The sequence below is a fragment of the Gambusia affinis genome, linkage group LG08 (genome assembly GCF_019740435.1).
Source record: "Gambusia affinis linkage group LG08, SWU_Gaff_1.0, whole genome shotgun sequence".
Classification (NCBI taxonomy): Eukaryota; Metazoa; Chordata; class Actinopteri; order Cyprinodontiformes; family Poeciliidae; genus Gambusia; species Gambusia affinis.
Genome location: NC_057875.1, coordinates 21,551,018 through 21,570,317, shown reverse-complemented (window position 1 = coordinate 21,570,317; position 19,300 = coordinate 21,551,018). Strand labels below are relative to the sequence as shown.

Genomic DNA, 19,300 nt, shown 5'->3' with positions numbered 1-19,300 from the left:
CTCCTGATATGAACACTTTCAGCACGAGTCGTTTGAAAGTTGAAAGTCAGCTAAAAGGAGACGGAGTAAATCTGACTAGATTGTTAGTTTCCCACCAGTCTGGGGATTTATTTACTTTTCAACAACCTTACAGTGATGTCACACTAATCTGCTATCTGTAATGAAACTGTTAGTGATAATAATTTCACAGAACTTCTCTTGAAACATCTGAACTGACCCTTTGGGGGTCACAAATCAAACCCATTTATAACCAAATGCAACAAACAGCTTAGAATGTCAATTCTGCAGCTATTTTGATTTAATTTAATTTAATTTTTTTTTTAAAGGAATGGAATGCTGTTCAACTGCAGAGCTGTGTGACGCCGACTGCTCTCTCTAACACACAGAGCCTCCAGTCGCTTTCAGTCGCTGAGAAAAAAATAATCATCCCTCTCAAAAATACTTCTTAAAACTTCTGCAACTTCACAATAAATTAGCACCATTTTTAAACAATCTAATACATGAGAGCAGATTGGAGTTTTTCTCTGCTGAGATGCTGGAGTCAGCTGTTATGATATGAAGAGAGACATTTATGCATTACGCAATGTGTCTACATTTTCAAGTGTGCACAAAAATAAGGAAAAAAAAGCTAATCAGCTAAAATATACTGCAATTCTCTTTTGCTGTATTTCATTTATAGAACTGCTGTGTCATAACTTGTGTTTATATGTTTTCAGCGATAAACTGAGGGACAACTCTATAAATTTGGGTCTTTTTGGAAACGGTTTTCTTTTAGTATGAACATTTTATTAGTAAGTCAGTCCTGTAACAATAGTTTAGGCATCTTCATCTATGAAATGTTTGTAAGTTTGTCCTTCAGGCTGCAGAGATCGCAGCTTTCCTGCAAACCTTAAGACAAAAACATGAAAGCCTATTGCTCCTATTGCAGCAGATTTCTTTTTGATTGTTTTCCAAAGTCAGATAATCTCTTAATCTATTCACAGAAGAAGAAAAAAATTAAAGTAACTAAATTTCCTGCCCGAAATCCTTCAAAAGTGAACACGCGACATGAGTTGTCTCTCTCTTACAGGCAGAGCTCGTCGTTGGATTTTAGAATGCTGTTCACGTTACATTTAAGGGAGAGAGTGGTGATGGAGCCGCAGGTCAGTTTTCCTGACCAGGACACATTAACTGGACCGCTGGACGAATTTACAGTAAAGGCTTGTGTGAGCCAGCGGAGGAGGAAGAAATCTTCTCAACATCTTGGGTAAGTAAAGACTCAACAATGCGAGTCAAAAATTTGCTCCTCAATGGGGGTCGAGGGGAATGACAGAGATTTGTTCCCTTCCTTTTTTTTTTTTTTTTTTTTATCAACACCAACAGATTTGAAGAGATGACAGCCGACGACAACGAGGTGAGATGTGGAGTCCGATTCACGGCTGTCACGGCTTTCACAATATCAAAACCATAATTTCTCATCTCTATTAGCTATTAATGTATCTTCCTCTAATCATAAAATCATTGCTCTGCTTCCAAGTGAAAATTACAATTGCAAGCTTTCCCATTTTTCTTCCAGAAGAGGAATTAATTGTTGGGCTTGTTAAAGTAGGATCAACCAGACGTTTTCTGGTTCTGGATTATGTTATGGTTTCTTTAGATTTGTTTCATGAAGCAGTGCGTTAAACACTCACACATCCAGGTTGTGGATGTGCGACCTTTCAGAAAATTCACGCTCTACGAAAGTCAAACCCTGATTTGAGAGTGTGGGCTTGAATTTTGTCAGCAGCTGCTTTGTGCCCGGTGTTGCAGGGAGCGGTAACTCTGAACGCAGCTGGGGATTAGTTTCACAAAGACGAATGTCTGAGTTTTGTAACCTGAAGCTGTGGAGTTCTTTAAGAAAAATACAAAAGCCATTTCACCGTCATCTGCGCTTTCTGGACTTGTTTAAAGGCATCCAGACTTTGGTGAAGGCTCTGAATTTGAACGAAGCAAAAACACATCTCTCACTCTCATCATTTAGGAAAATAGGATTAACTTTGGTCATTTTATTTTCACATAATTGCAGATTAAGAAACTTTTTATGCTTTTGCAGTCTATGTAAATACCTGGTTTCAATTGCATAAATATTGTTTTTTGATCAAAATTTTTACTACGTCTAAAAAAAATTCCTTAAATCACACCGGCCTCGTTTCTCAGGCTCGCTTTAAGCTACTTTTTTTTTTTTTTTTTTTTTTTTTTACACACATTAATCTTGTGGCTTTCACGGCTTGTCATCTATTTTCATTGTTCAGCTGCCAGGTATTGTTTTAAACCTGCCTCGTCTTTCCCTTCCTGTAGGCGCAGCCTGCCTTCTACACCAGCCACTGCAGTTTCTGTGCCCTCCAAACATGCCCTCATCCGGCAGCTGCAGTCCTCAAGGAGCGCACAGCTTCAGCAGTTTAGCAGGCCGAACCCCTGCAGAGGGCATCACAGTGGAAGAGAATGAAAACCCGGCGTAGCGCCTCGACGCCGCTTGTACTTGATTTACTGCGCTTTAGCGTAGATCTAATCACTGGACGTGAGAGAGGACGGCAATTTAAATATATCTGAAGACTGTAAATGAATACTCTGTTATTAGAAATTACAAAAATAAAACAAAAATAAAAAAACCCCGCTTATTTTGCTTATATTTGTGTCCTTTTTTAAATAAATAAAGAAGCTAAAGCACACTGTTTCATTGAAGACGATCAATACTCTAGTCATTATTAAAAATTGGCTTCTAAGGACCTGCTTTGTGCCGGTTACGATCCCACCCGAACCGAAGCTCTGCTGCTACTTCCTGCAGCTCCATAAATTAACAGATGGCATTTTTTTTGTGTACGTCAGGAATGCTTCATCTCCCTCCGATCACATAATCAACCCCCTACTACTCCACTCCCTCCCTCCCTCCCCACCAAGCCTCCTCCACTGTATTGCTGACTCATTGTCATGGCCCCTGAATCTGCTGCCTGTCTGCATATCTCTGCCTCCGCTGCTGCCGCTGCTGCCGCTGCTGCCGCTGCTGCTGCTGCCTCTTCAGCACCACAGACCCGGACCAGATGGGGCTGCCCCGGCCGTCCTGCGCTGCACGTTTATCTGTGTCTCGTTACGCCGTAAACAGCCGACTGCCCAGCGGGTGTAATTGTTGTAAAAACTGTCATCATGCATTTCTTTCTTTTTTTTCTTTTCTTTTTTTTTTTTTTTTTAAGCCGTGTTAGCCATTTTCTTTGTGCTGTAAGGTATTATAGTAGCTGTTTGGCTGAAAATTGTTTATCTTCAAACACTGTGCAACACTTATTGCTTGAATTAAATAAATAAAAAATGGTTTGATTATGTAATATGTTTTTAGTGAAGTCGAGCTCCACACAGCATGTTGGATCCTCCTCTGTGTTTTAGTGCAGCGTTTTCTGGTCACAGTGGGTTTTGATGCTGGAATCTTCAGACAGCAGGTCAGTGATGGCATGAATGGCACCCCGGCAGGTCGACTATTCCTATGTTTTTGGAGAAAACTAAAGTTCTATAATTTTGCTTTTAAAAAATTGTCAAAAAAAAAAAAAAAAAAAAAAAAGACAAGGAAGCTGCTTATTTCTCTGTGTATCCGAGCTTTTTTGAGCAGTCCCTTTTAAGAATGAAGCTTTTGTCATTCTCAAGCTATGTTTTAATGACTCTTAGCAGTTTAATCTTTGAAACAGTGGAAAAGCTATAGTTATAATTGCTTATGGTAAATTTTTTGTATTGTCTGGACATGAAACTGAGATGTTTTTTTTGTTTGTTTGTTTTCTTGAGTGCCAATATCGTCCCATGATTGAATGACACCCTGGGCGGTGAGCCACATTACCCACAACCACCAGTGCAAGTTTCCTCTGATTATGGAAACATCATTACAGACACTGTGATCTACAAATGAACGTGTTTTACTCTTTTCTCATTAGTCTACAAGCAGAGCCTTCTCTTCATTATTTTGCTATGTATTTTACAACTCTTCACTACATATCTCCTGGTCAGCCTGAACGCTAATAAAACAAAGTTTCAGTCACGTTTTAGTGCGATGTGTATTAACGTGATCGTCACTGTAACATTATCCAACCTGATTAAAAGCAGATAAAAAGGGGGAGTTGTCTGGTCATTTGTGTATGTTTCGGTGCAATAATTCTGGCGAAGGCTGAAGATCAACAGGAATGAATGAATGAATGTAAACTCTACACTTGAGAACAGTTGTTGTAATTAAGTTGAACTTTTAGTCAGATTTTCGCTGTTACAATAAGCAGCATTAAGGAACACATTGTACTTAGCTTCTGTAATATCGGCTTGAAAATTCTTTAGTGATTTATTACTTTTTTTCTTCTTGGTATGAAGTGGGAGAGGCCCTTTTTTCTCTCTCTCAGGTGCTGCTCAAAATGGGAAAGACGAGAAAACTTACCACTGAACTGACGACGTCTACCTGGACTGTAACTGGAACCTGACAGAAGACTGGTCGTTTTCATCAACACACACAAAGTGGTTTTGGTTAGAAACACAGGATGAACAACATCATGCCTGTTGACGTGTAAATGGTTTACGGACCACAGTCCATAGGAACCCTGTTAGCGAGAACGTTTTGAAATGCAGGGGCGTTTTGGATAGAAATCAAATGGTCTCTGCCAGAAAACCGAAAGAAAACCAGGTACCCGGCCAGAAAGCAATCAGATCCAGAACGCTGCTTCTCACATTCTCACTAAAACCAGAAAAATAGAGCAGATGATCCAAGTTTCAAAGTCTGGTTCCCTGTAACTCAGAGGATAGCCTTTAAAATAATGTTTATCTATAAAAAAAATAAATAAATAAAAATAAAAATCACTGAACAGCTTAGCACCACAATACAGTTTGGGGCAAATGAAGACTATCCATTTTAAGGATTTAACATGGATGCCAATGTGCAATTATATTTAATCTTGAAAAACTATGAACCACCCACCAAATATATCTGATATCGGTGTCCATAAGACACATTCACCAGGAAGAATGCAGAGGTGCAAACCAAAGAACAGGCTCTACTCACTGCAGCGCTGACACCCTGAGGGGGGGAAAAAAAAAAAAAAAAGATAATCCTGACTTGCATTTAGGTGAGAAACTAAACAGGACTAGGAAGGGAAATGCGGCATCTAAAATATCGTACCATTAAAGTCATTCGCCGTCACCTTGTAACTGCTGCAGACGCTAAAACTGTGAAAGTAAACAACCTGCCTCCTAGTGGCAACCAGAAGAAAAACACCAGATTGATCTTAACCTGGATGAACTTCCACGGATCACCTTCAGATGGCTTCTACCAAGACGGTGCGGCAAACTTTAACAGATAACAATCAGGATTAGAACAAAACTTCAGGGAATCACAAGCTCTGAGTTTTCAGTTTTATTTAAGGTTTATTCTTCCAGACCTGCAGAGGACAGTTCATTTCCGTTAAGCGCCTCAAAGTTGTTGGTTTTGTTTTTTTTTTTCCTTGCAACATCATGTTAAAAACCCACTGAATGATGACTGTGTTGATTTCTCCTGGATGAATTTGTTCATCTTTGTGAATACTGTTAAATAGGGAACAGCGAGGGAGAGACGGTGGGAGGTGGGAAAGGTGTGGTGTGTGGGGGGGGATAGAGGGGGAGAAGGCGGGGCAGGGGGCAAGAGAGAGAAAAGACAGAGAGAACACAAATCAGAATTAAGACTTCAAAAAAGAAGAAAGAAAAAAAAAAAAAAAGGGGCGGCGGTCGGAGAGGTTGATCTCATTTCTAAAGGCTGAGGGCTCCTTGATTTATTACTACGGTACTCGGTATGGTCTTGCAGCGCCTCGCTTTGGGACGCGCACTTGCATACAGCTGCTAAGGGTCGCATGAGAAATTGCGTAACTCTCGGCAGTCGGTAGCGCTCCGGCTCCGCTCCCTCTCCTGCTCCTATTTTTAAGGCCTCGTTTGAAAGCCCGCGTGGATCGAAGGATGGGACCCGCTGACCTCCTTGCTACCCTTGTTTGGATCTCTTGACGTTTCCTCTTCCATCTGGTCACTGGCTGCCCACCCCATCTTATCTGGTGGCTGTTCGTGTTAGGGCTAGCTATTGTAGGTACCACACAGTGGCACTGTGAGTAAAGAGTCTAACCCTAGTGCTCAGGATGTGTGCCATGATTTCCCACAGCCCCTGGCTCCCTGCGGTAAGACACTGCTCTATCCTCTGATACAGAGGTTCAGCAAAACTCTCCCTCAAGCAGAACGTGGGGGGGGGGGGGCCATGGGAGGCCCTTTAATAAAGAGAGTATGAGCCAAGCGGCCTCTGATGCGGGCCATTTGTGCCCGTACCCAACAGGGAGCCCATGCATAGCCTGTGCCCTAAACTCCTGCAGCATCTGAAAACGCTCTCCATCCCGATCTCTCTTTTTCTCCCTCCCTCCCTCCCTGCCCTTAATAGTTTATAAAACCCACTCTCCTGTAATTCATCTCTCTCTCTCTCTCTCTCACCTGGACCGATCCCCAACAAGGCTGTGAGGTTGAACCGTTTCAGTCTCCTGCTCAGACGGGGCGGGGCGGGAAGGGGGATGGGGGGGGAGAGCGAGTGTCTTTGGGGCAAAGCTTCAAAGAGCAGATTCACAGCTTCATTCCTCAAAGAAAGACTAATCATGACTTCGACTTTCCAAAAAACACAAATGTTATCATGCTTAATCATGTTATTTTATTCATTTTCTTTTGTTAAATATACGTTTAAAAAGACCTCACTTCTGCTAATTTCTTTCTTTCTCTTGCCAGTTTGTGGAGTTAGCTCGTGTGTCACCGCTGGGCACTTTAATGCTCTACTGATTCTTGTGCTTTCTGCTGACGGTAAAGCTACACAACGAATCCCATGTTACGCCCAGAGCTAGGTCTAAAGGGGTGGTGATGGCGGCAGACGAAAGGAACTGGATAACTGTGCGCCACAAACGAAAACAAACAGGCCTTCAGAGTAGACACAAAGGAAGGAGGAAGAGAAAAAAGAAGAAAGCAAGTTTGTTATTTTGTTAATTTTTCATACTTTGCAGATTGGTGTGTATTGCGTTGGGAGAGAAGGGAGAGTGGGACAGGATGAGTGGGTATAAAGTGGGGTGGGAGTGTGGGAGTGTGTGTGTGTGTGGGGGGGGGTTTGTCTGCTCCAGTCTATTCAGTGGCGATCCACGGCGGCACTCTGTAGTAGCTCTGTGGCGGGCTGTCCTGGGGGTCTGAAGGCGGTCTGGAAGCCTGGTGGAGGGGAGTGGAACTGACCGGTGGGGTTGGCTGTGGGAGGGGGCAGGTAGGGAGCCCAGCCGCTGGGGGCTCTGTGGTGGAGGGGGAGGTGGCCGTCGAGAAGGCCGCTGTGGAGGGGCTGTGGGGGGGCGGGCGCCGCGGAGCTGGCAGGACCGTCCATCTCCGTTAGCGCCTGCAGGGACTTGAGCCAGTGTGGCGGGTTGTCGTCTTGGAGACAGTCTAAACTGCTGCCGGCCGAGGCGGGGATGCCTGCGGTGGAGACAAGCGACAGCGACACTTCAGACTTTTGACTGCAACGGAAAAGCCGGTCTTTTCAGTCACGCATTTTGAAGAAAAAAAACAAACAAAAAAAAAAAAAACACAAAATGGTTGCGCAGTTTTTACACCGTAGATTGTCTGGTTGGGACCAGACATGAACATCCAAATGATCGACCGGTAAAACAGGAAAAGATGGAATTTCCTTTAACCAGAGATTTTTCTTTTTTTTTTTTACACCAATTGTGTTTGGGAAAACAAAAGATGAGCAAGTTGTGTGCCTTGTTACACCTTCATCTGAGACGAGCATAAAAACCACAATATATATATGAACTAATCAAACCTGGACTGATTGTAGATTTTACGGTGGTTTTCCTCAAAATATTGTTAAGCTCTCATCTCCTATTGTGGGTTTATTCTTACAAATACACAACCAATCAAAGCTGTCTCTTGAATCATGAATGGAAAATTTGATTACTGGCAACAACAACAAAAAAAACCAAAAAAAAAAAAAAACAGCATTGTTGCAAAGACCAACAGAACTGTATTAAATCTGTGGCAATGTGTCCATTAATTACAGAGTAAAATCTGTGGTGCTGAGAATGAGATGTTAATCACACAAATGAGTTTGCATTTATCTGCTTGTCCATTTACTACATGAAGTGAGATACGTTTTATGTGGCCCAATTTGAAAATGGCTCCTGTTCTCAAATCGAAACTTTTACATCTTTTCCATGAATGTCAGGCGACTGGGACAACCAGGTTTTTACACACACTTTGTAAAAATAACAATAAAAAATAAAAGGCTCATCAGTTCTTTCTCCACTTTCAATCAAGGCTAAAAGTCACCTGCCTAGAGTTGCCTTTGATTTGTAACTGGAACGTTGATCAATACGTTTAATGTATATTTGCTCGATGATGGAATTTGAGAAAAATGTATTGTTTATTTCATAATTATTATGTTTTTATGGTGCAAATCACTTTGAACTGCCTTGTTGCTGAAATGTGCACTTCACTTATAACATGTGACCAGAGTTTAGTGTGAAACTGCGAGAGAAAAAAAAAAAGGTTCATCTCTTTGTCTGGGTTGTCGATGTTGAAGAATGCGATCAATCCAACAGATTTTAATATTCAATAATACAGATTAATTGTTTTAGCTGCTCTCATCGTACAAAGTTCAAAGCAGCGCCTTACATGGTCTTGTACGGCGGTCAAATGCAGTCGCAAACACGAGTGAGAAGATGAGGAAGGAGAGTCAGACTGGTCTGCTCAGCGGCTCATTCTGCTTTAAAAACCACAGCAATGGGGAATTATCCTTCACCAAAGCTCAATCAGTTTATAGTTTACACTTCCAAATTACATCTCAAATCATTTTAAACCCTATTTTAACCTTACTAAATATTACAACCTGAAAACCCGAGACGTTTGCTTTGAAACAATAAAACCCTTCCTTATCGTTTTGAAAACGCGGGTTTTTACATCTCCAGCTGACAAAGCCAAGCATAGTGATTAATCCCAGCCCTAGAGTGTGATTAATTAGTTTAAATGTTTTAACAGATTCACAGCACTACTCTTCATACATAATGCATAGGATTATCTGTTCAGAAGTCGAGTCCAGCCGACGTTTTTACCTGTGATGATGGCAGGATCCATCCAACTGGCCGTGCTGTCCCAGCTGAGGCTGTGCGAAATTCCTGCCGGCCCCGTTGGCCCGCCGATGTGGTTAACACTGTTGGAGGACGAGGAAGATGAAGAGGAGGAGGAGTTGGGGAGGCCACCGAAGTTGATGTTGATGTTGGGCAGGAGAGCTCTCAGTCCGTCCTGCCACTCTTTCACATTTAAGCCGTCTATAGAGCTGCTGTTTTCTGCAGGACGGGGGACAGAGGGACACGGAAAACAATCAATACTCGCTAATCAAAAACACCCATCTTCGTGTTAAGCAGAAGTGTTTGCGCGTTTGCGATATTAAATGTCTTCCTAATGAGCCTCGTCTAAATTCTGCCTCAACACGCACTACCTCTATAGAGCACATTAAGGCGGCCAGGCTGGTACCTGAGATGGGAATCCCTCCCAGCCCTGTGTTGTGCTGAGGGGGCAGATTCAGGTCCAGGATGTTACTGTGTGAGGCAGCACTGGCTGAGTGGTTCAAGTGTGCGAGGTTATTTCGTGTGGGGATGCCCATCCAGGGGTGTCTGGTGGTGGGGGGCTGCTGCTGCTGCTGACCGGCCTGGCTGTTGTGGCCGCCGGGGAAACTGAAGGAGCTGTAGATGGCTCTGTGGTGGAGCGGGTGGACGCGCGGCAGGCCACCGGGGAAGTGGTGGGATGTGCTGAGATTGGACGGCGGCAGGCCCGGACTGTGACCGCTCCCCTGCGCGAGCGGCCCGGGAGATGAGGGGCTCTGATCCTGAACCGATAGCTCCTTCTCTATCAGGTCGGCTAGAGCCTTGCGGGTGACGTCGAAGGGGTCGAAGCCCAGATCGTCGTCCTGCTGTTTGCTGGAGGAGCCGAAGCCGAAGGCCGCTTGCCAGTCTGTTGAGGAAGACACTGGTATTGTGTCTTTCAAAGGAGAAGAAGGTAGTTAGTTTGATTACCAGATGCCGACACTTTAATCCGAAAGGTACATTTGCATTTCAACAAGAGTAGTTTTGTTTATTTACTGCATCGCCTCTGACAGTCCAACAGCCACTGTGTTAGGAAGATAGAGATGCAGAATAAAGCATTTCCACGACTAGACGGTGTTTTGTAAAAAGAGCTTTTTCACATTTCATCCCATTATAACTACAAACGTTAAAGTATTTGCCATGTGCTGGGATCTCTTTTCTGGTTTGGTCAACACAAACGAGTGAGCAGAAGAAAATTGGATGGTTTTCACAGTTTTTGTGCAGCGTATATTTGCATTCACACAAAAATGCCTGCCCATTAATCTCGGCAAAACACCAAAAGCTCAAACAAGTCTATCCTCTCTTATCGTCACAGATTCTGCAGCTAATTTATACCTGGACTGTGGTATGCTTTGAGCCAAGTTTAATTGTAGCTAGTGTTTAGTGTCCTACTGGAAGGTGAACATCTGACTGCACTGTGTCAAGCCAGCCAAACCCTTCGAAAACCCTGTTCCTCCCCCTGGCCTGTGGAGGCACTGTACTAAGAATCAATGAAGGAAACAACACAAAAAACTCTGAAGAAGACACTGAGCAACTTTGTTCTTCACTAAATGTAAACACAAATTGGCATAGTGTTAGATTTTAGCGGTGGTAGGTTTTCTCGTTTGATAAAAGACCATGAGACATTTCTCTCTCTAGATTAGAAGCGAAACTCACTCCTTCGTTTTTCTCCACCGACCACAGAGTTTAATTTTGGTCTCCTATTACAGGACCAATTTCTTCCTTGCAGTCATCATTTCCTCCAATTGTGGCAAATTGCAGAGTGGGACGTTTTATAGCTTTACTTCCTTCCTTCCAGTTTCTTGGAATCCACAAGTAACAGTTAGATACTCTCACCTGAGCTCTGGATCTCAGCAAATTGTTCCATTTTGTGTTGGACAAAATAAAATCCCAACACTGAAGTGTGTGGTTGCAACATAACAAACGTTAACACATTTAAGGACAATTCTGGTTTTTAGAGGTTTCGCATAGTTGGACAGTAAGTTTTAGGATGCAACTTTAATGCCCTCAAAGTTCAATGAATTAATTTACAAGATATTTAAACTACTCAATACCTGATGTGAAGAGTATCTGTGGTTCTGGTGTCATGGGCCAGTCGGAACTGCCCCGGGAAGAACTGGGGAAGGGGGGCAGGCCAGCAGGGAGAGGGTTTGGGTGTCTGAAGTTACTGTTGTCTGAAAAAAGTGACTGGGACTCCGCCGCCGCACCCTCGAAGGGCGAACGGGCCGAGAGGTCTGACATGCTGATGGGCACCACCAGGATGGGTTTCGTTAGACCCGGGGGAGGGGAAGGAGAGTCACTTGTGGGCATCTGCAGAATGAGAGGAAGACAAACCGCACGTGAGAGATCCGACTCCGTCTGATTCGCTTTGGATCAAAGGGACAAGGCTGCTCGCTTCACCTGTTGTAAAGTTTCTCCATTGACCATACCAATCGATTCTGGAGGTTTGTCATTGGGACTGCAGAGAGAAATTTTAAGAACAGATCAGAAAAGAAAAGTTTACAGCAGAACAGATTGGTTTGAGGTCTCTCCATTACCTATTACTGTCACAGTTGGAGGAGAAGGGGGATAGGGTGGGACGCTGGCCTGGACCCAGCTCTGATTCTAGCCCATCTGAATTACTGGCTTCCTGATCTAGATAGTCTAACAGCGGAGGGGACTTGCGGTCTTCTGAAAGTCCGTTGGCCAGTTTGTTGTGCCCCGACAGCGTCGGCCAGCCTTCTTTACCGTTGCTACTGTTAGTTCTGTTATAAAGCAGGAAAAAATAAATTCAACCATCAAGCGCTACGCTGGGAGAAAGCAGCACAGAAGATGAATAAAAACAGGACTAACCTCTGTGTGGAGTTGGGTTTACTCTTTGATTTTTCTGTCCCACAAGCTGGAGGTTGTAGAAAACCAGGATTTATTTTGTAGAGGTCTTGGAGGAGTTTCTGCTCGTACTCTTGATGTTTCCCCGCCTTAGTACAAGTTCAAGATTAAACAGATGAATAAAACAAACTCATAAAGGAGTCACTTTAAGCAAGAAATCTAAAAAACAAAAACAAAAAAAAAAACACAATTTACATATTTTAATAAGAAACCCTTAATCTCACCTGCATCTCCTCTTTAGTAAAGCTAGCTGCTTCATCCCCCAACTCATGTAGATACATACAATCAGGTTTGGGACATTGCATACTTTTGAGGAAGTAACTGCAGTATTTTGTTGTGCCTAAAGAAGCCTGTAAGGGAGGGAGGGAGAATAAAATCCCACTGTTAATACACAAGCATTACAATAGAAAAATATATATACAGCTCTGGAAAAAAGTAGGAGACCACTGCACTGGTCTCTTCCACTGGTGGACAAACCGTATGGTTATTCCACCAGATACTGTTTGACCATTTCTCATTTTCTGCAAATAAATAGTAAAGTTTTGATTGGAATTTCAGAGACATGTTGTCAATAGTTCATAGAATAACAAAACGAGGATCATTTTACTCAAACATATACCTATAAAAAGTAAAATCAAAGAAACTGATCATCAAACTGGTCTCTTAAATTTTTCCAGAGATGTATATACCGTATTTTTCGGACTATAAGCCACTACTTTTTTCCTACACTTTGAACCATGTGGCTTATGGTCCGGTGTGGCTTTTCTGTGGATTTTTCTTCAACCACCAGGGGGCTCTTCAGCAGGAAGTGAATCATTGGAAGTCAAAATTGAAATTCAAAGAAGAAAGTGCTGATTTTCATTTAGAACAATCACACGCTAGCAGCAGGCACGACGGAGAAATTTCTTCAAACTCATATGATGCAGTTTTTAAGTTGAGGGCTGTTGATCCGGCAGTACAGGAAGGAAATAGAGCCGCTGCACGTAAACTCGGCGTGAACGAAACAATGGCTCGGCGTTGGAGTCGGAGGGCTGCGCCTTAATAAATCTAGAAGATTTATTAGAACGCTGCCCTCTGCTGCAGAAAACCGAGAGCGGTGGAGATACCGGCGACTTATAGCCCGGTGCGGCTTAATATATGTACGTTTCCAGTTTTTTTTTTTTTTTTTTTTTATTGTAGGTGCGGCTTATAGTATGGTGCGCTCTCTGGTCCGGAAAATACGATACATATCTGATGATAATACAACTTCTGATTACATTCAACACACAAAATGAGAATTTAAAAAAACCACAGTGGGCAGTAGAAAACCCAGGGTTTACCTTGAGTGTTCTCCCGTCGACGACCACATTGTTCACACACTGTATTGCTCTTAAAGCGTCTTCGGAACGGATGTAAGTGACATAAGCGCTGGCACTGGGCCCCTGAATGGCAAACAAAATAAAAGCAAACACATTAATCAAACAGACCATTCACGGCTGTTTCAGGTTCATGTGATACCAACTATTGACTCAATTGAAACCTTTGTTCGTTACCGACTTATTACACAAGTCGCGGTTTGCTTCCAGCTGATCACAGATGTGTTCACAAACACTGAAGCTTTAAATCAACCATGATTTATTCCTCACCTGTGAACCTGCGTACGACGTGCTGTTGTTGATGACCACTTTATGGATTTTCCCAAATCGCCCAAAATACTCTGGTCGTTTTAGGACCTGTGAGGGGAAATCGCCACACAAAATGTGTGATATATGCTGTCAGGTCTTTCATAAACATGGTAGTCATTTACAATCCTACAAGAAATTGCGTTCAGTGAGAGGAGAGACCAGAATCTGACAATTTTCTCTTAACCTTCAAATTGAAAACAGAAAATAAACCAGAATTATTGATTTCTAAATGTATTAACAAGCTGCATTTACTTTCAAGGTTTATACACTTTTCCCACAGTAAAATTCAAACACTTTTCAAACTTGTCCAAGGTAAGTTTTCAAATGTTTCCAACAACACAAATGAAATAAAAGGAGACAAAATAAAATCCCCCAATTTCAATAATGTTATTAAATGTATAAAATATAAGACTTTTCTTTTTATTTCAATGACAAAGACACATCATTGAGCCATTAGGAATAATAAATATTTATCACAATGAAACAATCCAAACAAACTGTGTTAAGGTAAATGACTTTCCTGCTCAAATTAAATGCTTAAACACAATATACAAATAAAGTTGCAAAAAATAAAAATAAAAATAAAAAACCTCTAAAAACTGTTCTCACCAAGTTTTCTGGTATTTAGTGAATATGAATAATTTTGGTAAATCTAACTGACCTGAAACAAAACACGGTTGGTCTCATTTAACTTCAAACAGTGAGAAAAAAAATGTTTGTGTCTTTTATTCTCCATATGAAAATGTCTGGTTTCAACTGTAAATAACATTTGTCCAAATTTGGACTTTTAAATCAAGCATCAGATTGTGCTTTATTACCAAACTGCACAGTTTGATTATCAATCACTTTCAAGGACTTTATACAGAAATCAAACATTTTCCAAACCTTGAAAACACCTTGAAACTCAAGTCTTTTGACGGATTTCAAGCATTAGTATCAACCCTGTAATTTGATGCATTTTTATATTCCATTTTATTCAAAATTAGATAAAGGTAATGGACATGTATGTTGATTTATGAATGGTCAAATATTGAAATCCCTTTAATTTCTCTAAAAATTATGTGGGGCTGTTTAATTGTTCTTGGAAAAAAATAAAATCTGAAATGACAAGAAATCAGTACCAGCAAGGAAGATCCTAATAATGCAGTATGAGGCCACCTAGTGGTAACTTTTTTTTTTGTTAGTATGTGATAAATGTAACGGAGAGCAATTTTGGTTTATTACACATCTTCTCCCCAATAAAATGTTCAACCCAGCATTAAGGCACAGCACATTCACTAAAGACTGCCAACTGCTGTACTCACTTCAGGATCAGCGAGCCGCTGCGACAGCCCCACCACAAACACCAGGTTCCTCTGGACCACTCTGACACTCGCCAGATGCTTGCGATTTTCTGTCACCTTCTGCTTTTTCTCGTTTTGTTTCTGCTTCTTTTCATTCTTTATCCTTTGGATTTCCTCCTGTGACAGAGGCTTGTACACGGCGGGGTCCTCTGGGTACGGCTGCGTGGCAAACAGAAATCGGATAGTGATTTATGGGGAGTGGAGAGTGTATAGCATGATGAACTTAAGGAAAAAAAAGAAAAAAGAAAAGAAAAAGAGCGTTTGGGAGCACCAAACAATCAGTCCTGCAGATGAAATTCTCTTTTTTGATGAATCTCTTTTGCGCACCTTTCTGCAGGCGGGGCAGAGGCCGTTCTCGTCTGTGCGGATGCGGTGCCAGCAGAAGCGGCAGATCTGGTAGCCACAAGTGCAGGGGAAGAAATTGACGTCATCAATCTCCAGCGGCTCCATGCACAGAGGGCACTCCATGGGGTCGTCCTTCATTTCAGGGCTGTGGGACATCCTATTGCACGGCGACGTTGAGAAGTACTGGAGCTGGTCACAGAGCACAGGGCTACGAGGAGAGAGGAAAAAAAAACCGTACAGGAACTCCATCTGGATATAGATTAAAAACAACCTAAAGGGTTTATTTGCAGAGGAAATGTTAACTACTGGCTAGATCAGTTTAATAGGTGCCGGGATCAGCGCTGTAGTTTCTATTGTGAGATAAATTTGTGGTGAATTTGAATGATTGTGTTGAACCAAAAAGGCTGACTAATCTACAGTCTTCTCCAGAACAGCATAGTGTATTTAAGCTTTTGTCTTTTCAAACAGGACGTGGCATAGATGGCATCAAAGTTTTCATCAAACCTACATGCAAAAAATGAGATTAAAGTACATTGTTGTACATTCAGCATAAGGACAAATGTTCACAAGGGAAAGCAGACACATTTCGGTCACTCCAACATGCATAGTAGGAAGATTTTGCATCCTCAGGAAAATAATAGAACAGAGCAACCAATGTGTGCGTGTGGAATTGGGGGAGAAAACAGCTTTGAACCTTTACACCATTTAGTTTTTAATAATAATAATAATAAAAAAAGAGACCACCCTGAGTAACATGAAATGAGCAGGTGATGTTGATGTCAAAGTGACAAAGATCTACTCAATTTGCAAAGTGCTGAAGTGGGGGGAAAAAAACCCACACAGGGCTAAATATTTCATGTAGCAGTCTTGATAAAACTGCAGTATCAACTGGGAAACAAACTTCACAAATTAAACTGTTCAGAAGCAGAACGTCAGCAGTAGTGGATGCACAGCTATAAAGCGATCTACCAGCAACATTTCAAGGGCGGAGGTCCTCCCCAAAAAAAAAAAAAAAAAAAAAGGGACCGAAGTGACAATGAGATTAAAAACATAGGAACCATGTTTTAGCGGGCCTTCTCTGTTCCTTTGAGATATTCTGAAGCAGAAAACACACCGGTCTGCGTGTCTTTGGAAGCGTCAATACGTGCAAGTCACTGAACGCAAGCAGACCCCAAACAACAAGTCTTCCTCTCCCTTCTTTACGGTATTGCTAATGCAACCAAAAGCTTCACGTTTACAGATCAGCTAAAAGACAGGACGGGAAGTTGAGAACTTATGCTATCCCAAAAGTAAGAAATGGATTTTCATTTACTGTGACAGACTGGCGACCTGTCCAGGGTGTAACCCGCCTCTCGCCCGGGACGCAGCTGGAGATAGGCACCAGCAACCCTCCCGACCCCATTAGGGAAGAAGGGTGTTCAGATAATGGATGGATGGATGGATTTTCATTAAATGTTATTAATTTTTGTTAGCTGCCCTTGAGTGAAGAAATCCTTTAACTGTGAAAAGAAGGCAACTTGGAGCGTAAAACATAAACTAGGATGCATTACAGACAACTTAAGCAGTACCGTTTTTTTTTTTGGTTTTTTTAAACGTATATTAGTGGCAGCTCAATCAAGTCTTAAAGTGGTTTTGTCCAGCATTGCTCAGGCTTTTGAATGATTTTTTTAAAGCTTTAATTTAGAACTGAAAAGCTAAATTTCAAAGCTCTTTCAGCTAAATCACAGCAATTAATCTCAGAATACAGTTCAACTGGAAGTACTTACAAGAGCAGCATTAGCCCTTTCTAGCACAACTCTTACTGCCCTACAGACAAATAATCTTTTCAGACTCAGCAGCCTCTGTTTTGTTATTTGGTGTTAAAAAAAATAATATTAAATAATAAAAAAAAAATCACCAGAGATGTTACCGTGTTTGTGCTTCCAACTGAGATGCTAATGTCAACAGATGCTCATGTAGAGGTTGAATATTTAAAGTGCTTTGCTATTAACAACTGGTGCCAAAATAATCACAGCATAAAATAAAATACATATAGAAGAGGAAGAGTGGGAATACGCCCATGTGATTTTACAGATTTTTTTTTATAGGCACTGACAAACAATGCTAGTGTGGGCCAGTTTATAAAAAGTTATGATTTTAAAATGATCTAAGTTTATGTCATGCAGTCACTACAGTTTAAAGCCATTAATCAGATGTGAAGTCCTAGAGTGACCGGAGGTTTTTTGTTTTACTCAGAATCGTATCCACCAGAACAGGACAGTACTCCCAGTTACTGTTGTGTTCCTGTTTCAAATAAAATCAGTATTTTTCTGTAAATATCAATGATGGAGTGCTACTTTTTTACTCAAGGTTATACTCTGAGAATCTCATACTCGCCCATGCCTACTCCAACATTGTGCAAAAATAATGCAACAACGAGGTTATGTAATAATTATGGTAGGCCCAGCTAACACAAACAGAAGCTCTCCCTGAGAGAGAATTAAATACATCTGAACAGGAATTGTATTAGACAACTAAGGCAATCTGAAAGCATTATCTGAGGATCTGGAAATCAGTTATTGGTCTCACTTCACAGCACAGTGACACATATATGTGTATGTATCAAGCACAAGCCATTGTAACGCTGGTGGGGTTAGGATTTGCTGAAGGGACTTCATTTATGCGGGGTGGGTTAAAACGTCAGGCTCACATCGTCAAAAAACGAGCTAAAAACAGAACTCGAGCATTTAGGTGTTAATGCGGATGTTGTAAACATCTCTCGAGGGTTGACAATGCCTGACACGTCATAATACACGTTAAAAGGAAACGTATAACAAGAGAGTTCATTTATACAGAGAGAAAGAGAGAGAGAGAGTGTTTTTAGCAGATGAACACCAGCGTTGGGTTCTTCGTGACAACACCACTGCTAGCAGACACACTCTATGACCAACTCGGACCGACAGAAGCTAAACGGGAGGAAGTTAATTTAGACGAAACGCAAACATTTCGGATGCTTTGGCAGCGGTCCGCTAATAAACACACATCTACAAGTGTATCACCATCTCATTGGCTCGATTATAAAGTCAAAAATACATAGCTTTAAAACCCCAGCGGACAACTTTACAGGCTCTGTCAGAGACTGACTCTGTCTTTTGGATCTGACGTTATGACAGATGTTATTTGACTAACGTTGAGCTAAGCTAACATTAGCTACGTATTGGTAAGAGAAGCCGGTCTGCCTGTTGGCGCGTATCCAGCTCGACTGCAACACTAGTCACAAAAACAACTCACATTAAAATTTATTCCAACCTAATAAAGACGTTCGCGAATAATGAGAACGTGACATGACGTTACAGAGCGCTGAAAGTGACAGCTTGGGTAATGCTAACCGCTTAGCCTGTATGCTAACATTATCACCAGAAATGTACGACGCGGCCTATAGAAGCTAACACTGAACCCCTGGCTTTATAAACAACTGACATTGGTCTGAGGATACACAAATTACCTGGACAGTGATTCGCTGGGTTTGGAAAAAAACTCCAATCACTTCTTAAGTTTGAAACGGAGCCACCTATCTTTTATTCACTGGCTGTAGGATGAAACCCGACTTGGCTAACGTTAGCGTTACTTACCCTGTCCGTATTTAGCTTAGGATTCCACTCCAAAGGAGTCACACCAAACTGGGCGGGGGCTGCAAGCCAATGTACCTGAAATGGTGAAATTTCTAAATATGATCACTTACGATAGCGGTAATCGTGGGGTTCTGTTCTAATCGGGAGGCTGTAAAGATGTTTTGCCCTTTCTTTTCTTGGTATTGTTAAGACAAATTACGCTCAAACCACCATCTTAGCTAGCATTATAGTAGGGAGGAGGGAGTGGAGCAAGTATTCGGTGCCATTGAGTCTGCGCCAATACAGGACGGCATTTTGGGAAAACGAGTTTTTATATTTTACAC

General features: G+C 41.8%; 1 protein-coding gene across 3 annotated transcripts; it reads right to left on the bottom strand.

Annotated features, from left to right (window-relative positions):
* Window positions 1-5,371: 5,371 nt before the first annotated feature.
* On the bottom strand, window positions 5,372-19,246 carry cnot4a (CCR4-NOT transcription complex, subunit 4a). Of its 3 annotated transcripts, none has more exons than XM_044125119.1 (13): window positions 18,978-19,246; window positions 15,349-15,574; window positions 14,983-15,180; window positions 13,640-13,726; window positions 13,334-13,435; window positions 12,239-12,364; window positions 11,979-12,103; window positions 11,684-11,890; window positions 11,547-11,604; window positions 11,201-11,456; window positions 9,538-10,041; window positions 9,117-9,350; window positions 5,372-7,479 (listed from the first exon to the last, which is right to left on the bottom strand). In XM_044125119.1, exons 2-13 carry the CDS (start codon window positions 15,520-15,522, stop codon window positions 7,148-7,150), a joined length of 2,403 nt encoding a protein of 800 aa, XP_043981054.1. In that variant the 5' UTR covers window positions 15,523-15,574; window positions 18,978-19,246; the 3' UTR covers window positions 5,372-7,147. The 3 variants fall into 3 exon arrangements, with proteins under 3 accessions (XP_043981054.1, XP_043981055.1, XP_043981056.1); XM_044125120.1 differs by having other exon boundaries at window positions 19,088-19,246; XM_044125121.1 differs by lacking the exon at window positions 18,978-19,246 and adding an exon at window positions 18,851-18,963.
* Between the last annotated feature and the right edge of the window lie 54 nt (window positions 19,247-19,300).

What these genes read in the sequence shown, in the direction of transcription:
- cnot4a (XM_044125119.1), bottom strand. Translation starts at nt 15,522, where the DNA reads ATGTCCCACAGCCCTGAAATGAAGGACGACCCCATGGAGTGCCCTCTG. An exon ending in AAACCCAACTCCACACAGAG is followed by an intron (nt 11,891 to 11,978) that starts GTTAGTCCTGTT and finishes GCTTTATAACAG; the next exon opens with AACTAACAGTAGCAACGGTA. An exon ending in TCCAACTGTGACAGTAATAG is followed by an intron (nt 11,605 to 11,683) that starts GTAATGGAGAGA and finishes TTCTCTCTGCAG; the next exon opens with TCCCAATGACAAACCTCCAG.